The sequence below is a fragment of the Esox lucius genome, chromosome 9, assembly GCF_011004845.1.
Source record: "Esox lucius isolate fEsoLuc1 chromosome 9, fEsoLuc1.pri, whole genome shotgun sequence".
NCBI lineage: Eukaryota > Metazoa > Chordata > Actinopteri > Esociformes > Esocidae > Esox > Esox lucius.
In genome coordinates, this window is record NC_047577.1 from 4845715 (window position 1) to 4866942 (window position 21228).

The window sequence follows — 21228 nt, forward strand, 5'->3', positions numbered from 1 at the left end:
GCATCTGAAAAACCTTAAACGGTGTTTTGCTGCTGAGGGAAAACATGGTCTGCACACTGGACGTGATGTGTTGGACGTTTCAAAAGAAGAGCTGAGGCTGAAAACACAAAGGAAGTGTCGGCTCTCATTTCGTGGATAATGCAGCAAGACACGCTAGCAAGACAATTTTATAAAAAATGGAAGAAGTTCGGAAGGTTATAGCACCTAAGAAAATATGTTTTAGGTCAATAGAAATAAAATCTGAAGGAATGCAGATAGATGCCGTTTGAAAATACGAGTGAACATTGATGCACCTTAATGCTATTGGGTGGTCTGTGGGTCTGCACCTGGATGCTATTGGGTGGTCTGTGTCTGCATCTGGATGCTATTGGGTGGTCTGTGGGTCTGCACCTGGATGCTATTGGGTGGTCTGTGGGTCTGCACCTGGATGCTATTGGGTGGTCTGTGTCTGCATCTGGATGCTATTGGGTGGTCTGTGGGTCTGCACCTGGATGCTATTGGGTGGTCTGTGGGTCTGCACCTGGATGCTATTGGGTGGTCTGTGGGTCTGCACCTGGATGCTATTGGGTGGTCTGTGGGTCTGCACCTGGATGCTATTGGGTGGTCTGTGGTTCTGCACCTGGATGCTATTGGGTGGTCTGTGGGTCTGCACCTGGATGCTATTGGGTGGTCTGTGGGTCTGCAGCTGGATGCTATTGGGTGGTTTGTGGGTCTGCAGCTGGATGCTATTGGGTGGTCTGTGGGTCTGCAGCTGGATGCTATTGGGTGGTCTGTGGGTCTGCAGCTGGATGCTATTGGCCTATCCATGATGGATAGGAACTCAAGGAGCAATATGCATTACATGGCGACACTGATATGGCAATTCTTCTGTTAAATAAGTAATTCATTTCAATATATATTTAAAAGAATGGCATGTCAACTCACCTGGGCAGATTACATTTTTTTTTTAGATGAACTGAATAAAGTGAACAGATGACGTGTGGGGCTTTAAGAGTGAACTGACCTCACACCAGCGAGAGGCGAGATTTCTAGGAATATTGTGCTAAAATACTTCCTGTTCTTGAGAGTTATGTAGTTCAGCTTTAATGTGTAGGGGAATGCACAGTGTTTTATTTCCCTGGAACATCACATGATGATCTGTTATTAACTTGGTATTCCTCAAATAAACAAGTGTTGATGGCATTAATGTTCAGCCCTGATGAGAACTCTAATGGGCTCATGAGACAGATTTTAATGACAAACACTCAACACTACTACTAAGCTGACTTACCACACACACACACACACACACAAACACACTAAAAGACACACACACACACACACAAACATACTAAAAGACACACACACACACACACATTGTATTCTTGCTGTGTCCCCAGCATCCCATCTGATACATTTGAGAATACTGTACATACTGTAAATATTATAAATGCTGTAAATAATATGAATACTGTACAAACTATAAATATTATTAATGCTGTGAATAATACGAATACTGTACATAATGCTGTAAATAATATGAATACTGTAAATACTGTATGTACTATAAATAATATAAATGTTATAAATACGGTAAGTAATATGAATAACTTAAATACGGTAAGTAATATGAATAACATAAATACTGTAAAAATGTAACAGTAATAAATAATGTAAATACCGTCAATACTTTGTTTACGTATATTTATTCACATTACTACATATAGTAGTATATATAACATTTTCAGCGAGGGTTTGTACTAGTAAAGAGACCCAAAGTTAGTTCCTTGTTTCAGTGCAGTGGAAAGAGAGGGGGGGGGTGAGGGAGGGGGAGAGGGAGGGAGGGGGAGAAGGAGGGGGAGAGAGATTGTGACAGATAGCACATTTTAGCAGGAACATTACGCTTGATGTAAGTATAACTAGAGAGAGCACAGAGAGAGTTGTAAAAACAGAATTATAAAAAGCACTATCAACAACCAGATCCAGAGACACCAACCTGGAGAGAATCTGTGAACACCAGAACACAACAAGATGAAGATCCTGCTGATATTCATCCAACTGTACTTTATAAAAGGTAATAAGCTTGTTATAACACTCTGTAACTATGTTATTACACCTAGTTAATGTGTGTTGTGTGCATATACATGCTTGTGTCTGTGTGTGTGCCTAACGTGCGTTTGTTCCTGTGTGTGTGTGTGTGTGTGTGTGTGTGTGTGTGTGTGCTGAAAGTGCATGCGACTGGGTGAATGCTTGTGTCTGTCTGTGTGCCTAACGTGCGTTTGTTCCTGTGTGTATGGGTGTGTGAGTGTATGTGTGATTACTAACTGTATAACAGTCAAATTCTACAGAAAAAAAACAACAACTAAGCTATAAACCTAAAACAAGTTATTGTCTCCTTGTCTGATTGACAGGCTGTGTGAGCTTCATAGTGACAGGATACTCTGGAGGAACTGCCATCATCTACTGTCATTATTACAGAGGAGAGGAGCATTATGGGAAATATTTCTGCATGGGGCAGAACAGTTTAAGTTGTGAGGAGAAAATAAGATCAGGTAGTCAGAACACCTGGGAACACAGTGGGAGATTCTCTCTGTATGACAAAACTGTGGTGAACTACTTCACTGTGGTCATCAGACAACTGACCAGACAAGATGAAGGAACCTACTGGTGTGGAGTGGGTGAACCTGTTGTACCTGACAGTTATACCAAGGTGGAGCTGGAAGTAAAGGAAGGTGGGACACTTTAATTTTGTAAAATTAATGTAACTTAATGTAATTAAATCATCAATAGCAATCGATGGTCAAGGAAGTCAGTCTATAGTATTAAACAGTGGTAATGTGTGTTTCTATTGACAGATAAATGCTGTTTGAAGTCAGTCACAGAGACGGTCTATCTGGGAGGAGAAGCTACCATGATCTGTAACTATCCAGAGAAATATGAAAACAGCTCCAAGTATTTCTGCAAGGAGAACAGAGATTTAAATGAATGTGATAGCATTATCTCCGAATCAGTTCGGAGATTCACTGTGACTGACAACAGAACAGAGAAAAGCTTCACAGTGACCATCAGGGACCTGACTGAAGATGATACTGGGACATACTGGTGTGGAGTAGAAACCAGGATTGATGAAGTGTTGCGTTACATTACCGTGTTTACTGAGGTACATCTCAGTGTGACTGGTAAGTGACCTCCAGACTAAACTAGACTTCACCTCTGTTTGTTAGTGGATCAACTCTTTACATCAGTGGAGGCTGGTGGGAGGAGTTATGGGAGGACAGTCTCATTATAATGGAATGGATGGAACACTATCAAACACATGAAACCATGGAAACCAGGTGTTTGTGTTTAATAGTGATCCATCCATTCCATTATAATGTCTTCCTTTATCTCCTCCCACCAGCCTCCACTGGTCCCAATAAATTATATTCATGACTGTAACTCAGTTTTGATAGAAAAGTCAACAGGTACTAATAATATGAAGAAATATAAAATAGAATGATCGTCTGATAGAGCAGCTGTCATCCATGGTGATGCAAATCCCTGTGCTGGAAACAATGACTTTTACACATCTACTGTATGATATGAGGTAGTGGAGGTGAGACCAGACACAATGTATTTTACACATCTACTGTATGATATGAGGTAGTGGAGGTGAGACCAGACACAATGTCTTTTACACATCTACTGTATGATATGAGGTAGTGGAGGTGAGACCAGACACAATGTCTTTTACACATCTACTGTATGATATGAGGTAGTGGAGGTGAGACCAGACACAATGTCTTTTACACATCTACTGTATGATATGAGGTAGTGGAGGTGAGACCAGACACAATGTCTTTTACATATCTACTGTATGATATGAGGTAGTGGAGGTGAGACCAGACACAATGTCTTTTACATATCTACTGTATGATATGAGGTAGTGGAGGTGAGACCAGACACAATGTCTTTTACACATCTACTGTATGATATGAGGTAGTGGAGGTGAGACCAGACACAATGTCTTTTAGACATCTACTGTATGATATGAGGTAGTGGAGGTGAGACAAGACACAATGACTTTTATACATCTACTGTATGATATGAGGTAGTGGAGGTGAGACCAGACACAATTACTTTTACACATCTGCTGTATGATATGAGGTAGTGGAGGTGAGACCAGACACAATGTATTTTACACATCTACTGTATGATATGAGGTAGTGGAGGTGAGACCAGACACAATATATTTTACACATCTACTGTATGATATGAGGTAGTGGAGGTGAGGCCAGACACAATGTCTTTTACTCATCTACTGTATGATATGAGGTAGTGGAGGTGAGACCAGACATAATGTCTTTTACACATCTACTGTATGATATGAGGTAGTGGAGGTGAGACCAGACACAATGTCTTTTAGACATCTACTGTATGATATGAGGTAGTGGAGGTGAGACAAGACACAATGACTTTTATACATCTACTGTATGATATGAGGTAGTGGAGGTGAGACCAGACACAATTACTTTTACACATCTACTGTATGATATGAGGTAGTGGAGGTGAGACCAGACACAATGTATTTTACACATCTACTGTATGATATGAGGTAGTGGAGGTGAGACCAGACACAATGTATTTTACACATCTACTGTATGATATGAGGTAGTGGAGGTGTGGCCAGACACAATGTCTTTTACTCATCTACTGTATGATATGAGGTAGTGGAGGTGAGACCAGACACAATGTATTTTACACATCTACTATATGATTTGAGGTAGTGGAGGCAGACACAATGTCTTTTATAAATCTACTGTATGATTTGAGGTAGTGGAGGCAGGCACAATGTCTTTTACACATCTAATGCATGAAATGAGGTAGTCGAGGTGAGATGAATTAGGATGTGGATCTAATGTAATAATAAAATCTGACTATTGTCTGTCAACAGATTCTACACCATCACCACAATCAATACCATCAGCACCATCAGCAACATTCATCAACACATCTGGTAAAACATTAATTGGAAGAGTTGACTGAAAACGGTTATTGTCTCTGTGTCCCAGGTATCTTAGTAGTGATCATTGTGTCTCTGTGTTCCAGGTATCTTAGTAGTGATCATTGTGTCTCTGTGTTCCAGGTATTTTAGTAGTGATCATTGTGTCTCTGTTTTCCAGGTATCTTAGTAGTGATCATTGTGTCTCTGTGTTCCAGGTATCTTAGTAGTGATCATTGTGTCTCTGTGTTCCAGGTATCTTAGTAGTGATCATTGTGTCTCTGTGTTCCAGGTATCTTAGTAGTGATCATTGTGTCTCTGTGTTCCAGGTATCTTAGTAGTGATCATTGTGTCTCTGTGTTCCAGGTATCTTAGTAGTGATCATTGTGTCTCTGTGTTCCAGGTATCTTAGTAGTGATCATTGTGTCTCTGTGTTCCAGGTATCTTAGTAGTGATCATTGTGTCTCTGTGTTCCAGGTATCTTAGTAGTGATCATTGTGTCTCTGTGTTCCAGGTATCTTAGTAGTGATCATTCTGTCTGTGATTCTGGTTGTGGGGTTTATCACCATCGTTCTGGTAATTGTCTACAGGAGGAAGGTGGAAGGTATGTTCAGACATACTAGTGCGTAGACAAACACACACACAACTGTTGTCTACAGTGAATGATGCACTATGCTGTCCTATAATATAACTTGCATGTTCTTCAGGGCCGTTCTTATCTAGTTGTAAGACGTCTAGCAGATCAAACACCCACCCAGGAAACAGTGAAGAGAGGAGCGCTGCCAGTCAAGATTCAACTTACCCAACCCTGAATCCAAACACAGCATACCTGGATTCTACTTACCAAACCCTGAATCCAAACACAGCAAACCTGGATTCAACTTACCAAACCCTGAATCCAAACAGAGCAAACCTGGATTCAACTTACCAAACCCTGAATCCAAACAGAGCATACCTGGATTCAATTTACCAAATCCTGAATCCAAACAGAGCAAACCTGGATTCAACTTACCAAACCCTGAATCCAAACACAGCGAACCTGGATTCGACTTACCAAACCCTGAATCCAAACACAGCATACCAATATCCAACATACCAAACCCTGAATCCAAACACAGCAAACATAGATTGTTCTTACCAAACCTTGAATCCAAACAGCATACCGATATCCAACATACCAAACCCTAAATCCAAACACAGCATACCAATATCCAACATACCAAACTTTGAATCCAAATACAGCAAACCTGGATTCTACTTACCAAACCCTGAATCCAAACAGAGCAAACCTGGATTCTACTTACCAAACCCTGAATCCAAACACAGCAAACCTGGATTCGACTCACCAAACACTGAATCCAAACACAGCATACCGATATCCAACATACCAAACCCTGGATCCAAACACAGCAAACATATATTGTTCTTACCAAACCTTTGAATCCAAACAGCATACCGATATCCAACATACCAACATACCAAACCTTGAATCCAAACACAGCATACCGATATCCAACATACCAAACCCTGAATCCAAACACAGCAAACCTAGATTGTTCTTACCAAACACTGATTCCAAACACTGCTAACCAAAATTCTACTTCCCAAACCCTGGACCCCAACACAGTGAAACACAATTCAATGTACAAAACTAGGGGCGTATCGAATCCTTGGACGAAATGAGCATCGTAACGGTTTGGGAAAGTTCTCCAAATGCTATTTTGTTTTTGTTATTTTCCAGTATCAGAAAATATATCCAGTCCACTCACTCAAAGCATATCCCAACTTTGACACAAAAACGTATGTATCAGACATCCTAGTTGGCTAGTTATCCTTTTATTTATTTATGTTGTTAGATTTTTTTCTGTCAACTTAAGGGAGACCACTGTTCTTCCGGTTTATTATATTTACTTTTCTTTATTAATTCACTTAATTGTATTTACATTTTATGAGTCTTGACATTCTTGAACAATGTGTGACTTTTTTATGGGACAGCTGCACCCTCAGAGATGAGCTCTGAGATGGTGTTTTAGGAATAACTCAGTAATCTGCATTTGAGTTTTAGGCTTTACCGGCACAAGTATATTATATATTACTGGGACAAGTACATTATATATTACCAGCACAAGTATATACAGTTATTATAATGGATAAGGTTATTGATGTGAGTTTGATGAGATCAGAACACTTCCCTACCAAACTCCTGACCATGGATCTGCAAATAAGACTGAATTTCGAGTCACACTTCTTGCCAAAGTAAAGTCCTTTATGCTTTGAATTTATATTTACTCAAAATGGACCTGATTCATTGTTCAGATATGAAGATTATTTTTCACTGTACATACAGTTATGCAAGCAGCACGTTATTGTTCCTCCAAAGTATTTCTCAACTCAAAACAAAACAAAACTCAAAACAAAAAAACATTTAATGTCATCTTATAATTGATTTTGAAGGGGACAGTTTTTCAAAGTGAACGTTGAATAGAAAAACATTTCAATATCTCATCTCATCTCACCTTCATCCGCTAATCTGGTATTGCATCGCGGGGGCAGCAGCTCCAGCAGGGGACCCCAAACTTCCCTTTCCCGAGCCACATTTGCCAGCTCTGACTGGGGGATCCCAAGGCGTTCCCAGGCCAGTGTTGAAATATAATCTCTCCACCTAGTCCTGGGCCTACCCCGAGGTCTCCTCCCAGCTGGACGTGCCTGGAACACCTCCCTAGGGAGACGTCCTGGGGGCATCCTTACCAGATGCCCGAACCACCTCAACTGGCTCCTTTCGATGCAAAGGAGCAGCGGCTCTACTCCGAGTTCCTCACGGATGATTGAGCTTCTCACCCTATCACTAAGGGAGAAGCCAGCCACCCTTCTGAGAAAACCCATTTCAGCCGCTTGTACTCGCAATCTAGTTATTTCGGTAATGACCCAGCCTTCATGAACATAGGTGAGGGTAGAAACGAAAACTGACCAGTATATCGAGAGCTTTGCCTTCCGGCTCAGCTCTCTATTCGTCACAACGGTGAGGTTAAGCGAATGCAATACCGCCCCCGCTGCTCCGATTCTCCGGCCAATCTCCAGCTCCATTGTCCCTTCACTCGCGAACAAGACCCTGAGATACTTGAACTTATTTACTTGGGGTAACGCTTCATTCCCTACCCGAAGGAGGCACTCCATCGGTTTCCTGCTTATTACAAATATATTGTTTGTTATTTAATAAAATGAGAGATTTGGTCACAGGTTTGAATACACTAGCAAGTCAGTTGTATTTAAGATTTTTTTTTGTTCTGTTAATAGTATGTAATCATTTTGATGTTTTAGCTACTGAAATACAAAACTGCCAATTTAACATACATTTTTTTCTAGAAAGAGCACATATGTTTTCACCTAATCATTGTTATCAGATTCAGTTGAAAATAAATGTATGAAGCAACCATTTCTTTGGTTCTTTCTGCATTTGTCTTAAGAAGATGAACATAAATAGAAGTACAGATCCCATCAATTTACCAGCCCATCCCTCTTTCATATCTTCATCTAAGATCTCCTCATGTGGTTCTGAGCTGTACAGAGAGTCTGACTTTGTTCAACAATTCAAAAACCACATTAAGATCATCAGACCGAAATCATTTCATAGAAAACACTGTATATGTACATGATGTGGCACTCAAACAAAAAAGTGTGAGCGTCTCAACCTACCACACCTGTTTTCTGACTACTAACAACATCAATTGCATTATTAAAATCCTCATTTTCAGAAGTGCTTTGACTGACATGTAATCTTGTTTCTCACTGGTGTTGCTGGAACAAAGATAACACTGACATCTCTGTTAGGAGATTTGTAGGGACGGCTTCATCTGAACTCCACTGAGCTGGATTCTTCAGTGCTAGAAAAGGCTTACTCTGTGTCAGTGAAATAGATAGAGACCCTCTAGTGGTAGAATGACTCCATTACACTCCTCTATAGATAGAGACCCTCTAGTGGTAGAATGACTCTGTTACTCTCCTCTATAGATAGAGACCCTCTAGTGGTAGAATGACTCTGTTACTCTCCTCTATAGATAGAGACCCTCTAGTGGTAGAATGACTCTGTTACTCTCCTCTATAGATAGAGACCCTCTAGTGGCAGAATGACTCTGTTACTCTCCTCTATAGATAGAGACCCTCTAGTGGTAGAATGAATCTGTTACTCACTGTAGATACAAACTCCTCTAGTATTCTTATGCATGTAATACAGGAACAGCAGTAATGGTCAGTAAAGGACGGAGAGTGTGTGTCCGTCAGAAAGTCATAGTAGGAAGTATGGACTAATACAGATGGAAAGACATGCAGAAATAGGTAGTTGTGTGAATATATGAGGTTAAAAGGTGACAGAATAATGTAAAATACATAAAGTTAGCTAAGAATTTACATTTCTGATTTGGTTTCTGGAATATGGAATGTGTTCATTTGAACAAGGCAAGAAAAAACATTTAAAAAGTCAAAGCAGTATTTAATATCTTCTCTGTGCTGTACTTTTAGTAAAATAGTTTACAGGGAGTCTTCCAGAAAAACATGAAACAACACAGGGTGAACAGAATAAGTTGCCATCTGCTACTGAAGCTAAACATTCAAATACATTTGTGTTACATTTACTGATATATGCACAATCCTAACTTCATAACTGTAATTATATTAGCTACGTACCAATCCAATGGGTAAATAATGACAGGAAACAAAACACAGAAATTTGTCAAGTGGGAGATGGCAAAATTGGAGTAATGACGCAGTAATCTCCACTTCAGTTATGGGCTTTACTGGCGTATAAGGTTTCCCATAATGAGTATTTATGATTATGAGAATCAAGTCAGGTCAGACAGATTTGACTACAAATGTGAGTATGACGAGATCAGCACACTTCCACACCAAACTCCAAACCCTGGATCCACAAATAAAGACTGCATTTTAGGGAAACACTTCTTGCCAAAATAAAGGAATTTAATGGCTTTGAATTGAATATTCCCATGAAGGGCACGACAAGTATTTCAGATATGGGGATTCTTTATTTTCATTATATTTGAATTTAAACTGTAAATACAGTTATGCAAGCAACATGTTATTGTTGTTTCAAAGAATTTCCCAACACAAAACTTGTTTCATCTTAAAATAATTGATTTTGAAGAGCAGTTTTGCAAAGTAAATATTAAACAGAGAAACATTTCAATAAATTGTTTGGAATTTAATAAAACGAGAGATTTGGTCAAAGGTTTGAATATTTTACTTTAGAAAGTCAGTGTATTTATGACAGTCAATGTTTTGGATATATTCTTTTGTTAATAGTATGTAAACATTTTGTTTTAGCTACTATATACTTAACTGCCAATATAACATAGAATTTTTTCGAGAGAGAGCACCTATGGTTTCACCCAAAATAAATGTATGAAGCAACCATTTCTTTGGTTCTTTCTGTATTTGTCAAAAGGAGATGGACATGAACTGAAGTACAGATCTCATCACTTTTTCAGCCCATCCCTCTTCCATATCTTTGTCTAATATCTTCTTATGTGGTTCTGAGCTCTACAGCCAGTCTGACTTAGTTTCACACTTTGAAAACCACATTAGGATCAGCAGATCGACATCTATTCACAGAAAACACACAGAAAATGTTGACTATTTCAGGAACGTAGTTTGTGTCTAAACCTACCACACCGGCTTCATGAGAACTCCACTGAGCTGGGTTTTTCGGTGCTAGACAAGGCTTAATCTCTGTCTGTGAAATAAGACCTTTGTCATTTTATTTCTCCACACAAAGCCTGAGATCCTAACATGATAAACGTACTTATATTAGCTACGTGTCGATCCAAGGACTAAATAATTACAGGGCACAAAAACACATAAATCTGCAGAGTGGAAGAGGGCAAAGAAAACCCGGCCCGGACAGAATACATGGAACAATGTTTCAGCAGTACAGCACCAGCAAGTAGTTCCGAGTGGTGAAAAACAGCCAAAGACTGATGGAGTTGTTTCCGACCCGACTCATTTTAACACGGCTGCCACGTGAAGGGACCGCCTGGTGGTTATACCTGAAGCGGTTGCTGTGCAGGGACCGCCTGGTGGTTATACCTGAAGCGGTTGCTGTGCAGGGACCGCCTGGTGGTTATACCTGAAGCGGTTGCTGTGCAGGGACCGCCTGGTGGTTATACCTGAAGCGGTTGCTGTGCAGGGACCGCCTGGTGGTTATACCTGAAGCGGTTGCTGTGCAGGGACCGCCTGGTGGTTATACCTGAAGCGGTTGCTGTGCAGGGAACACCTGTTCATTATGCCTGAAGCGGTTGCAAGCTGGCTAACATACCTGTCATACCTGTCTTCAGCCACGTCTTCAGCCTGGCTAATCAATCAATTAAATGGAGGCAGGCCTACATACACCTGGTTGTCCCTTTTAAAGTGGTTATTTTGCAAACAGTCTCTCTGTCTCTCACGCACACACATCGCTCTAATCTGTTACATTACATACAGTGTGTTGACGTCTATAATCTATTTAATTGGATTCTCTCTTCTAAGTATTTCTAACAACGTCTCTCTCTTTTTTTCTTTCTTGCAATCCCCTTTCTCTCTTCCCATCTCTCTCTCCCTCCCCATCTCTCTCTCCCTCCCCATCTCTCTCTCCCTCCCCATCTCTCTCTCCCTCCCCATCTCTCTCTCTCTCCCCATCTCTCTCCCTCCCAATCACTCTCTACCTCCCCATCTCTCTCTCTCTCCCCATCTCTCTCTCCCTCCCCAAGGGATTTCACAGTATAAGCTTATTTTTCCGAATATGTCCAGATTACACACAGGACAGTGTGTTGATTGGGTTCCCTAACAGATGGTCTGGTGACTGGGTTCCCTAACAGATGGTGTGGTGATTGGGTTCCCTAACAGATGGTGTGGTGATTGGGTTCCCTAACAGATGGTGTGGTGACTGGGTTCCCTAACAGATGGTCTGGTGACTGGGTTCCCTAACAGATGGCGTTGTGACTGGGTTCCCTAACAGATGGTGTGGTGATTGGGTTCCCTAACAGATGGTGTTGTGATTGGGTTCCCTAACAGATGGTGTGGTGTGGTGACAGGGAACTGTCCAGGTTAGGAGAAATGGAGGGGCTGTAGTCTTTAAACATGGAGGAAATGTGGAATGCCTGGAGGACACAAGAACACACTGGTTACCAAATAACACACCTAAGATTACACACACACACCTTCACACCTACAATAACACACACTTAGGACAACACACACTGACTCACTTAGGATAACACACACACCAACACTGGTTACCAAATAACACACACACCTAGGATAACACACACCTAGAATAACACACACAAACACACCTAGGATAACACACACCTAGGATAACACACACGCACCTGCACACCTAGGATAACACACACCTAAGATAACAGACAGACAGACAGGCAGACAGACATATAGACAGACAGACAGGCAGACATGCAGACAGACAGGCTGACAGACAGGCAGACAGGCAGACAGACAGGCAGACAGACAGACATGCAGACAGACAGGCAGACAGGCAGACATGCAGACAGGCAGACAGGCAGACAGACAGGCAGACAGACAGACAGACAGACAGACAGACAGACAGGCAGACAGGCAGGCAGACATGCAGACATGCAGACAGACAGGCAGACACCCACCACCCAATAGGCAGTAACTGCTCCCTGAATGTATCCAGTGATGACATCAGATGGATGATGACGGTAGTCAGATATCCTGGTCAGGCCTTCGTGTGAATTATATCAGAAGAAAAGCAAAATTCAACATGATGTAGGTGTAGACAATTAAAGCACACTGTACTCTCATATTGTGATCAGTGAATGTGAGGAAACAAGATTAGGAGAGTGTGCAGCCAACATCACCATGAAGAGGACTCAGGCGTGAACAGGGCTAACACGTCTTTAAACAAATGAGCCTTCGTCAAGCCCTGCTTCACAATGAGAGTCCTCTAGCGGACTTCTGAAATCCCATGAACATCCATGGACAATTACAACATTAATGTAACACCATGAACATCCATGGACAATTACAACATTAATGTAACACCATAAACATCCATGGACAATTACAATATTAATGTGACACCATGGATATCCATAGACAATTACAATAATAATGTAACAACATGAACATCCATAGACAATTACAACATTAATGTAACACCATGAACATCCATGGACAATTACAACATTAATGTAACACCATGAACATCCATGGACAATTACAATATTAATATAACACCATGGATATCCATAGACAATTACAATAATAATGTAACACCATGAACATCCATGGACAATTACAATATTAATGTAACACCATGAACATCCAATCACAATTACATTTAAGTGTGTGTATGTGTGTGTGTACCTGTAAACACAGCCAGTAGAACCAGGAAGAACTGTATGAGTGGTCTGATTAACCTGGCCCCCTTCCAACATAACCTGGCCTGAAGATAAAACTGGAGGGGGGAGGGAGGGAGGGAGGGAGAGAAGGAGGGAGGGGGCAGGGTGAGGGAGAGAGTGTGGGGGACAGCGGTATTATTTGGTTATTATAACAGTTTAATAAGGTATCCTGGTACCATAAAAGTATGTTGATGTGTTGCCATTTAAACCCACAGTCCGATTCAGATCTTTTTTACACATGTAGGCCTTTGCCTCGATCTGAAAGAGTTCTGAGGTGGAGATCCTACATGGAGATACGAGGTGGAGATCTGGCATGGAGATCTGAGGTTGGGCTCTGATCTCTTCCTCTTCTTCTCGCTCTCTCTCTCTGTCTGTCTCTGTCCCTCCTTCTCTCACTCCCTCTATTATTTTCTTTCCCTCACACATTTGCTGTCGTGACACTGCCCATACATAATGGGGGATCTCAGGAGAGGGAGAACACACACACACCCACAGAGACACACACACACAGAAACAAATAAAAAACAAACACCCCCCTCCCCTGATAGAACAAAGCAACTGGCTCTGGCCTACTTCTTTTCAATCCCTAATTTCTCCTCCTCCTCTCGGCTCCCAACCCTCTCTCTGCTCCCACTGTGGACTGCGTGTCAGATCACAAACTAGAAGTTTTGTGTTTGTGCGTGTTTGTTTGTGTGAGCAAATACTTACTGCGAGATACAGCATAGTGTACATAGCAAACGAAGCATGACCAGAAAAAAATGATTTCCTGAAAATGAAAAACCAAAACCTTTTAGGCCTGAGCATTTACACGCATTTACACACACACACACACACACACACACACATACATACACACACACACAGTACCATCCCCCCACACACACCCTCGGAAATACACACACAGTACCATCACCCCACACACACCCTCGGAAATACACACACAGTACCATCACCCCACACGCATCTACACACACACCTTGCCTCCTCTTCTAGACGGTGATCTGGCTGTCTGCAGGTTACCGTGGAGACGTAGGTCCCGGGCGTACAGTTGAGCGAGGAGTATGTGACACCGCACACAGACAGGAAGTGAGGCCGTAGCCGCCCCACGCTCAGCTTGGCCATGTTGGTCAGGGATTGGCCGACACAGCAGCCAAAAAGGAAGGCTCCCAACTCCTTATAAGGGCAAAAGACAACAGTTTCATATTGGCAAGAAATACACAGCGGTTCTCATTGTCAACATGGAAATAGATTCTTAAACCAACTAGGTCTAGTGGTTATGAGGAGAGTCTAGTGGTTATAAGGAGTGTCAAGTGGTTATGAGGAGAGTCTAGTGGTTATAAGGAGTGTCAAGTGGTTATGAGGAGAGTCTAATAGTTATAATGATGTCTAGTGGTTATGAGGAGTGTCTAATAGTTATAATGATGTCTAGTGGTTATGAGGAGTGTCTAATAGTTATTATGAGTGTCAAGTGGTTATAAGGAGTGTCAAGTGGTTATGAGGAGAGTCTAATAGTTATAATGAGTGTCTAGAGGTTATGAGGAGTGTCTAATAGTTGAGTGTCAAGTGGTTATAAGGAGTGTCAAGTGGTTATGAGGAGAGTCTAATAGTTATAATGAGTGTCAAGTGGTTATGAGGAGAGTCTAGTGGTTATCAGGAGTGTCAAGTGGTTATAATGAGTGTCTAGTGGTTATGAGGAGTGTCAAGTGGTTATAAGGAGTTTCAAGTGGTTATGAGGAGAGTCAAGTGGTTATAATGAGTGTCTAGTGGTTATAAGGAGTGTGTAGTAGTTATAATGAGTGTCTAGTAGTTATAAGGTGTGTCAAGTGGTTATAAGGCGTGTTTAGTGGTTATAAGGAGTGTCTAGTAGTTATAAGGAGTGTCTAGTACTTATAAAGAGTGTCTAGTGGTTATAAGGAGTGTCTAGTGGTTATAAGGAGTGTCTAGTGGTCATGAGGAGGGTCTAGTGGTCATGAGGAGTGTGTAGTGGTTAAGGGGAGGGTCTAAGGGTGAAGGGGAGTGTCTTGAGGGAAGGGTCCAAGGGTGAAGGGGAGTGTCTTGAGGGGAGGGTCCAGGGTTGAAGGGGAGTGTTTATAGGGGAGTGTCCAGGGCTGAAGGGGAGTGTCTAGAGGGGAGTGTCCAGGTATGAAGGGGAGTGTCTAGAGGGGAGTGTCCAGGTATGAAGGGGAGTGTCTAGAGGGGAGTGTCCAGGGGTGAAGTGGAGTGTCTTGAGGGGAGTGTCTTGAGGGGAGTGTCTTGAGGGGAGTGTCTTGGACAGTATAGCACATGACGTGTTCATGTACATATTTTTAAATGAGTTTCTAATGTACAGCAAATGTACAACCTGGTGTAAACCAGTGTGTAAACACACGATGTAGGGACCAGTGTATGTACAGCAAATCTACAACCTGGTGTAAACCAGTGTGTAACCACACGATGTAGGGACCAGTGTATGTACAGCAAATCTACAACCTGGTGTAAACCAGTGTGTAACCTTGTAGAGGCTGGAGACGTAGATGTTCCTGACGAAGGCCTTGGAGCTGACTCCATGGTAACGGACGCGGTAACACTCCCCTAAAGCTATCTGTGGGCAGGACACACACACACACACACAACAATCAGCGTTGATGACGATGGAGATTGTGACGTTGTTGACCCCCCCCCCCCCCTCCACACCGACGACGGCGAGCGCGCGCCTCCCACCGTGAGCCCGGTGATGACGACCCCGCCGGCGATGAGCAGCTCGTCCGGTATCGCCTCCCTCCGCAGGTACGGATACGTGATGCTGGGATCGCCACAGATGAACCCTCTTCGGTACGCAGTCATCGTCTTCAGCTCGCACGCGAAGAACGGGATGGAGGCTGGGGGGGGGTGGAGAGACAGACACGGATGGGGAGGGAGATGAGGACACGGGGGGGGGGGGGTGGGGTTATTGTTTCAGCACGCTGTCGCTTTGGCCTTAACCCACCCAACAAAGTCTGGGGGAGAGGGAGACGTGGAGAAGGACAGAGAGGAGAACAGAAACTGAGAACCCGAAAGGAACCATTGGACAGAAAGAGACAGAGAGAGAGAAAGAAAGTAAGACAGAAATTCAACAAGGGAGGAGTGTTTTGAGCGAAAATGCAGTGGACCCCTGTGGGAATATTGAATGTCTTTTCTGATGGGAACAATGAGCAGAACAGAAGAACTGAAAAATGGAAAGCATGAAAATGACAGAGGAAAGAGAAAGACAGGGGGGAAAGGTGACCTAAAACAGAGAGACCAGCGCACCAGTGTCAACTTTGAAAGCCAAGACAGAGTGGAAGAGGAAGACAGAAAGAGAAGGAGAGAGATGACTAAATAAGATAAGGAGAATGAGAGGCGCGTGAAACAGAGGAAGCTTGAGGTGAAGAGACTGATGGATATTGACAGAAGAATTAGAGTACAGATGTACTGTACACCATCAATCTCCCAAATCCGCCTAGATAGAAATGTAAAAATGCGTCATTAAAACTCCATGCCCCAGAATACAGAGATATTCTATTTTCAAACACGTTAGACCAGCATCACACACAGACCGCCATTCAGACAACATCAGAACAAACCCTGAGCACGTTCAATGTCCTCTACATATCCTGCCTGTGGCCGCAAGCTCATTTCGAGGGGGGTGGGGGGGGGGCATGGGAGAGAATGTTTAGGCGGGAGGGGGATCAAATGGGTGTAGGCGGACGGGAGAGGTTTGGAGAGGGTAGAAAAGGGGAGAAATGAGAGTGAGCTGTGTGTGTTTCTCTAGAGAGACCGAGGGCTGGACACACTACAGGAATGCAAGGTCATGATACCACTGGGGTCACACTGACGGAGCTCACAGGTCAACTGGGAACTGAGGGGTGGGGGGGGGGTCAAATCCCAGTCGTCGGATCGGAACGCCACAGTGGTGTGCGGCTGGCGTTTTTTCCGACACGGGATTCCGAGATGGATGAGCTCTTGGAAATGCATTTCCCAGCAGGAGCTTGCGTCTTGTCTCTCAGCATTCCCAGTTGACTCAAAAACATGGGGGTCAGAGGTCGGAGATTTCCCGGGGTTGTCTTGAACTTGGCGTACAACGCTGTTCAGTACCAGGCGCTGTGTCGTCCCGGCGACAGATTAGCATCCTGTCCAGGTGGTCCACCGGTACAAAAACTTGCTGCGAGCCTCAGAAATTGGAGTGGTCCCCCGCTTCGATCTGACGGGCAAACCACGACTCATACAAGAGACAGGATGTCAAAATTATGACCTGGGATCAATATATAATATTAGAAAAACTATTATTGACCTGTTCTGGGTTTTATATGAACCGGGACGAGCCTGTAACCAGCCCTGCTCTAAGAGACCCTTGGTGGGATAAGATGCAGTTCAACCAATAGACGGGTAGAGAAGGGCAGAGGAGAAGATATGAGAGGAGGAGTAGGGGGAGGGCAGAAGAGAAAATATGAGGGGAGGAGAAGGGGGAGGGCAGAGGAAAAGATATGAGAGGAGGAGTAGGGGGTGGGCAGAGGAGAAGATATGAGAGGAGGAGAAGGGGGAGGGCAGAGGAGAGGGCAGAGGAGAAGATATGAGAGGAGGAGAAGGGGGAGCGCAGAGGAGAAGATATGAGAGGAGGAGAAGGGGGAGGGCAGAGGAGATGGCAGAGGATGGATTGTTAGTGAGATCAGCTCAACTCTCAGTACATCCAAACAAAGGGTGACTGTGGTTCTGAGCTAGCACTGTCTGTCACAGACACACACACACAGACACACGCACACACACACACACACACACACACAGACACATCGAAGCAGTCTCTGCTCATAATAAGTCTTTCTCGCTCCATGTTATTCAGTTGCAGTGATAATATCTGCCTTACATTACACTGATAACCTATAAGGTGCTTCATGAATAAGCCCCCCCCCCCAAAAAAAAAAAGCTTGCAATACCAACATAAAGTGGTATTAACACATCAAGTATAACACATCAGGTATAACACATCAAGTATAACACATCAGGTATAACACATCAGGTATAACACATCAGGTATAACACATCAGGTATAACACATCAGGTATAGCACTACCACACCTGTATCAAAATGACAACTAATCATCAATTCCTTGACTGTCAGATAAGCTGGTTCAGGACTACAACCAAACAAGGAATCTGTGCGTTCCCCCACATACGAGCCAGCATTGTAATATCACCCTGCGCAACTGACACGAAGCGCGGCATGTAAAAACATCGCTGGTTGTCCTTGGGCAGGCATATTAACGCCATCCCAGCTGCATTCATATGAACTCTCAAAACCGCTCACAACTAGCAGACATCTTACGCGCGCGGCAATGCAAACTCATCAGGCCTTGAACTCATTTCATTCTGCGTTTGGAATGCGATCAAAAGACCCGGAGCCTAATTTTATCACTAGGTTTTATGGGGACCAGGCATGTGCACAAGTAAGGCTTGGCGACGTGCGTTTTACGCGCGTCACTCCAACACATCGTCCGTCCGTGTAAGACGACAACTCCGTCCACTCTTTAAGATTCAGCTCATGCCCTTAGGAAGGTCTGTGCACAGTACTGATAGGAATTATGACGCGTTGACTATTTAAGTTCAATTTTCAAACACTTCAGTTGTCGCAATTGTCGGATTTCCCTAAAACTCCACATGCATTTGAAAACACTGCAATATATTTTTCAATGTCTGGTAAACGCTTGTTTATACAGATCACAACCCTCTGCTTTAATAGTGTCAGGCCGAACCGGCCTTCTCTCAGGCCCGCCTGAACGGGCCGCTATCCACTTAAATGGCAGTAGGAACAGGGGCTAATTTTACATGCAAGTTCTGTAAATTAGCTGCTGTTACTTGATTGCCGTTTTGTGAAATTGTCTCGGACGCATGGAGGGAGTGAAGGCGCGCGTGTATGCACACACATGCATGAACTCACACATGCATGAACTCACTGGGGCACACACGCACGGTATTTGTTTATTTGTTTACTTTTCCATCACACAATTCCCCAGTGGCTCCTCTTTTCCCGAGAACCCTTGTTGTCATGGAAACTGTTCAATTCCCTTGGCGGACTTAAGTCAAACGTCATGAACAGTTTCCGTAGAGTGCGAGAGTTTGAGAGCAAATGAGAGACGCTGAAAGCGTGAATTATTTGTGTTATTTTGTTTTTGGATATAGATGGACTCAAAACTGGAACTGTAGATTTCTAAACACATCATATCAAACACATTTGATTAGAAATACATTTTATTATCGGCCTAGTTAAAACAATCAGGCTATCAAATTGTACACAAATGACCTAGACTAAAAACGTTTTAGGGTTATGATAACAAAAAGTTCATATTACTCAGAAGTAATAAAAGTTTGATTTACCTAGAAACAAACATAGTAGGTCCAGACCAACAAGAAGTTTTCGCTTTGACAGCGCGGGTCCTGTCACTTCCATCTGTTTTTGCCCAGTGCCCTCGTCTTTCTCCGGTTCCATGTTACCCAAACGACGCCCGTCATCCGATAGTTTAAACTGCAGGTCCGGATTCCGGACGGACGCGCCATCGGTGGCCTGCCGGGAATACGTATCTAACATTTCTCCTTTTTCCTGGTTTAATTCCATGCTTCCAGGTACTGTTCAAAATAACACTAAAAAAATGATGTTGGTTATTTAAAGTTTTATTTTATATTTGACAGCTCAAATAAATAAGAGCATCATAAACATTCAGTGGGTGACAGTTTGTAAAATTTGACGGTAACCGGAATGTACAGGCCTGGGAAATAGAGTTGTTATCGCAAATTTTGAGGTCCCCGTTTTGGGAAAAAAAATGTATCCGTCCAAAATTCGAACACGTTTTTGCGTCCACTTGTCTCGAGCTTCCCGATTGTTGGCTTAGTATACGTTAAGGTCAGATACTTGATATAGCCTACCAATGCAATGACTCAGTGCATTGAACCATCACTTCCGTGAAGGTCATATGGAAAATTCGTGGCAGTCCGCCTTGTGAAAGAAAAGGATGAGACATTGCCGAGATGAGTTGTGCCCAAAACTGTCTGTCTTTGCATTTTTGTCTCACAAGTTTCTACTGTCCGAAGTCTCTCCCCTCCCACTCAAAGACCTAAAAAAAAGCCAGCACGCCCTGTCACTTCTCAACGTATTTTTTTCCTCTAGCCCCCGGCAGAGCTGTCACCCGCATGATGAACTCAACTCAACATGAAGAGCGCACTAGTACCGTTTTGCAATATCTGGGGACGTGTGATAATCACCGCGCACCAGAGGTTGTGGTCGCGGTGGCAGAATGTGATGACAGCGCGCAGGCTCGTGTCGTACAGCTAGGTGCGGTGACTCGCCAACACCGGCGCGGACAGGAATGCACTGCTGCACGGACGCAGTTACCGAACAACCGCTCGCTTATCCTGAATTTAACCGGCATATACTGGCCCCACGTGGACGTGTACTATATACTGCAACACCAGGTGAGTGCAATTAACTACGACAAATTAGCTACGGAAAACAAAACTGCAATAATAATGATAATAGCCCACTCTTAATGATGACAACTGTTAGAAAATGATAAGACAAAAAATTACAATGAGACCCCCGTCTCAGTTCCAAGGTGTTACGCTGCTATATTATTGTGCTGGGGGATATGAGGGATGTACTACTAACCTTTCTCAGTCTCCTCCAGTTTTAAATTTTAGGAGGAGATGAGGTCCTGGTTTACACCTGCGGATTACCTGGTTTGGGGGGCCCGTTGCTGTCCCTGTCCTTGTCCACCTGGTCATACTTCTGACCTAGTCTAAAATCAAATAGACTCTGGACTTAGCCCAGAGAAATGTATTATTCCAACTGGACTC

The 21228-nt window shown here is 43.1% G+C and overlaps 2 protein-coding genes and 1 long non-coding RNA gene across 4 annotated transcripts; 1 reads left to right on the forward strand and 2 right to left on the reverse strand.

The window, feature by feature from the left end:
- Positions 1-1877: 1877 nt before the first annotated feature.
- On the forward strand, positions 1878-6993 carry LOC105007679 (CMRF35-like molecule 9). The gene is made up of 7 exons (XM_034294456.1): positions 1878-2053; positions 2391-2711; positions 2835-3158; positions 4913-4975; positions 5031-5063; positions 5475-5564; positions 6956-6993. The coding sequence occupies exons 1-7, from the start codon at positions 2011-2013 to the stop codon at positions 6991-6993; spliced, it is 912 nt and encodes a 303-aa protein (XP_034150347.1). The 5' UTR covers positions 1878-2010.
- Positions 6994-10193: 3200 nt separating this feature from the next.
- Positions 10194-11581, reverse strand: LOC117594843. The gene is made up of 2 exons (XR_004576100.1): positions 11057-11581; positions 10194-11016 (listed from the first exon to the last, which is right to left on the reverse strand). It is a non-coding gene; the product is annotated as an uncharacterized LOC117594843 (long non-coding RNA).
- A 58-nt stretch (positions 11582-11639) lies between these two features.
- LOC105007674 (phospholipid phosphatase 3) lies at positions 11640-20509 on the reverse strand. Of its 2 annotated transcripts, XM_020049488.3 has the most exons (9): positions 19756-20509; positions 16090-16247; positions 15881-15970; positions 14366-14562; positions 14098-14155; positions 13355-13445; positions 12625-12710; positions 11985-12105; positions 11640-11844 (listed from the first exon to the last, which is right to left on the reverse strand). In XM_020049488.3, exons 1-8 carry the CDS (start codon positions 19991-19993, stop codon positions 12013-12015), a joined length of 1011 nt encoding a protein of 336 aa, XP_019905047.2. In that variant the 5' UTR covers positions 19994-20509; the 3' UTR covers positions 11640-11844; positions 11985-12012. The 2 variants fall into 2 exon arrangements, with proteins under 2 accessions (XP_019905047.2, XP_028977729.1); XM_029121896.2 differs by having other exon boundaries at positions 11640-12105; positions 19756-20507.
- Between the last annotated feature and the right edge of the window lie 719 nt (positions 20510-21228).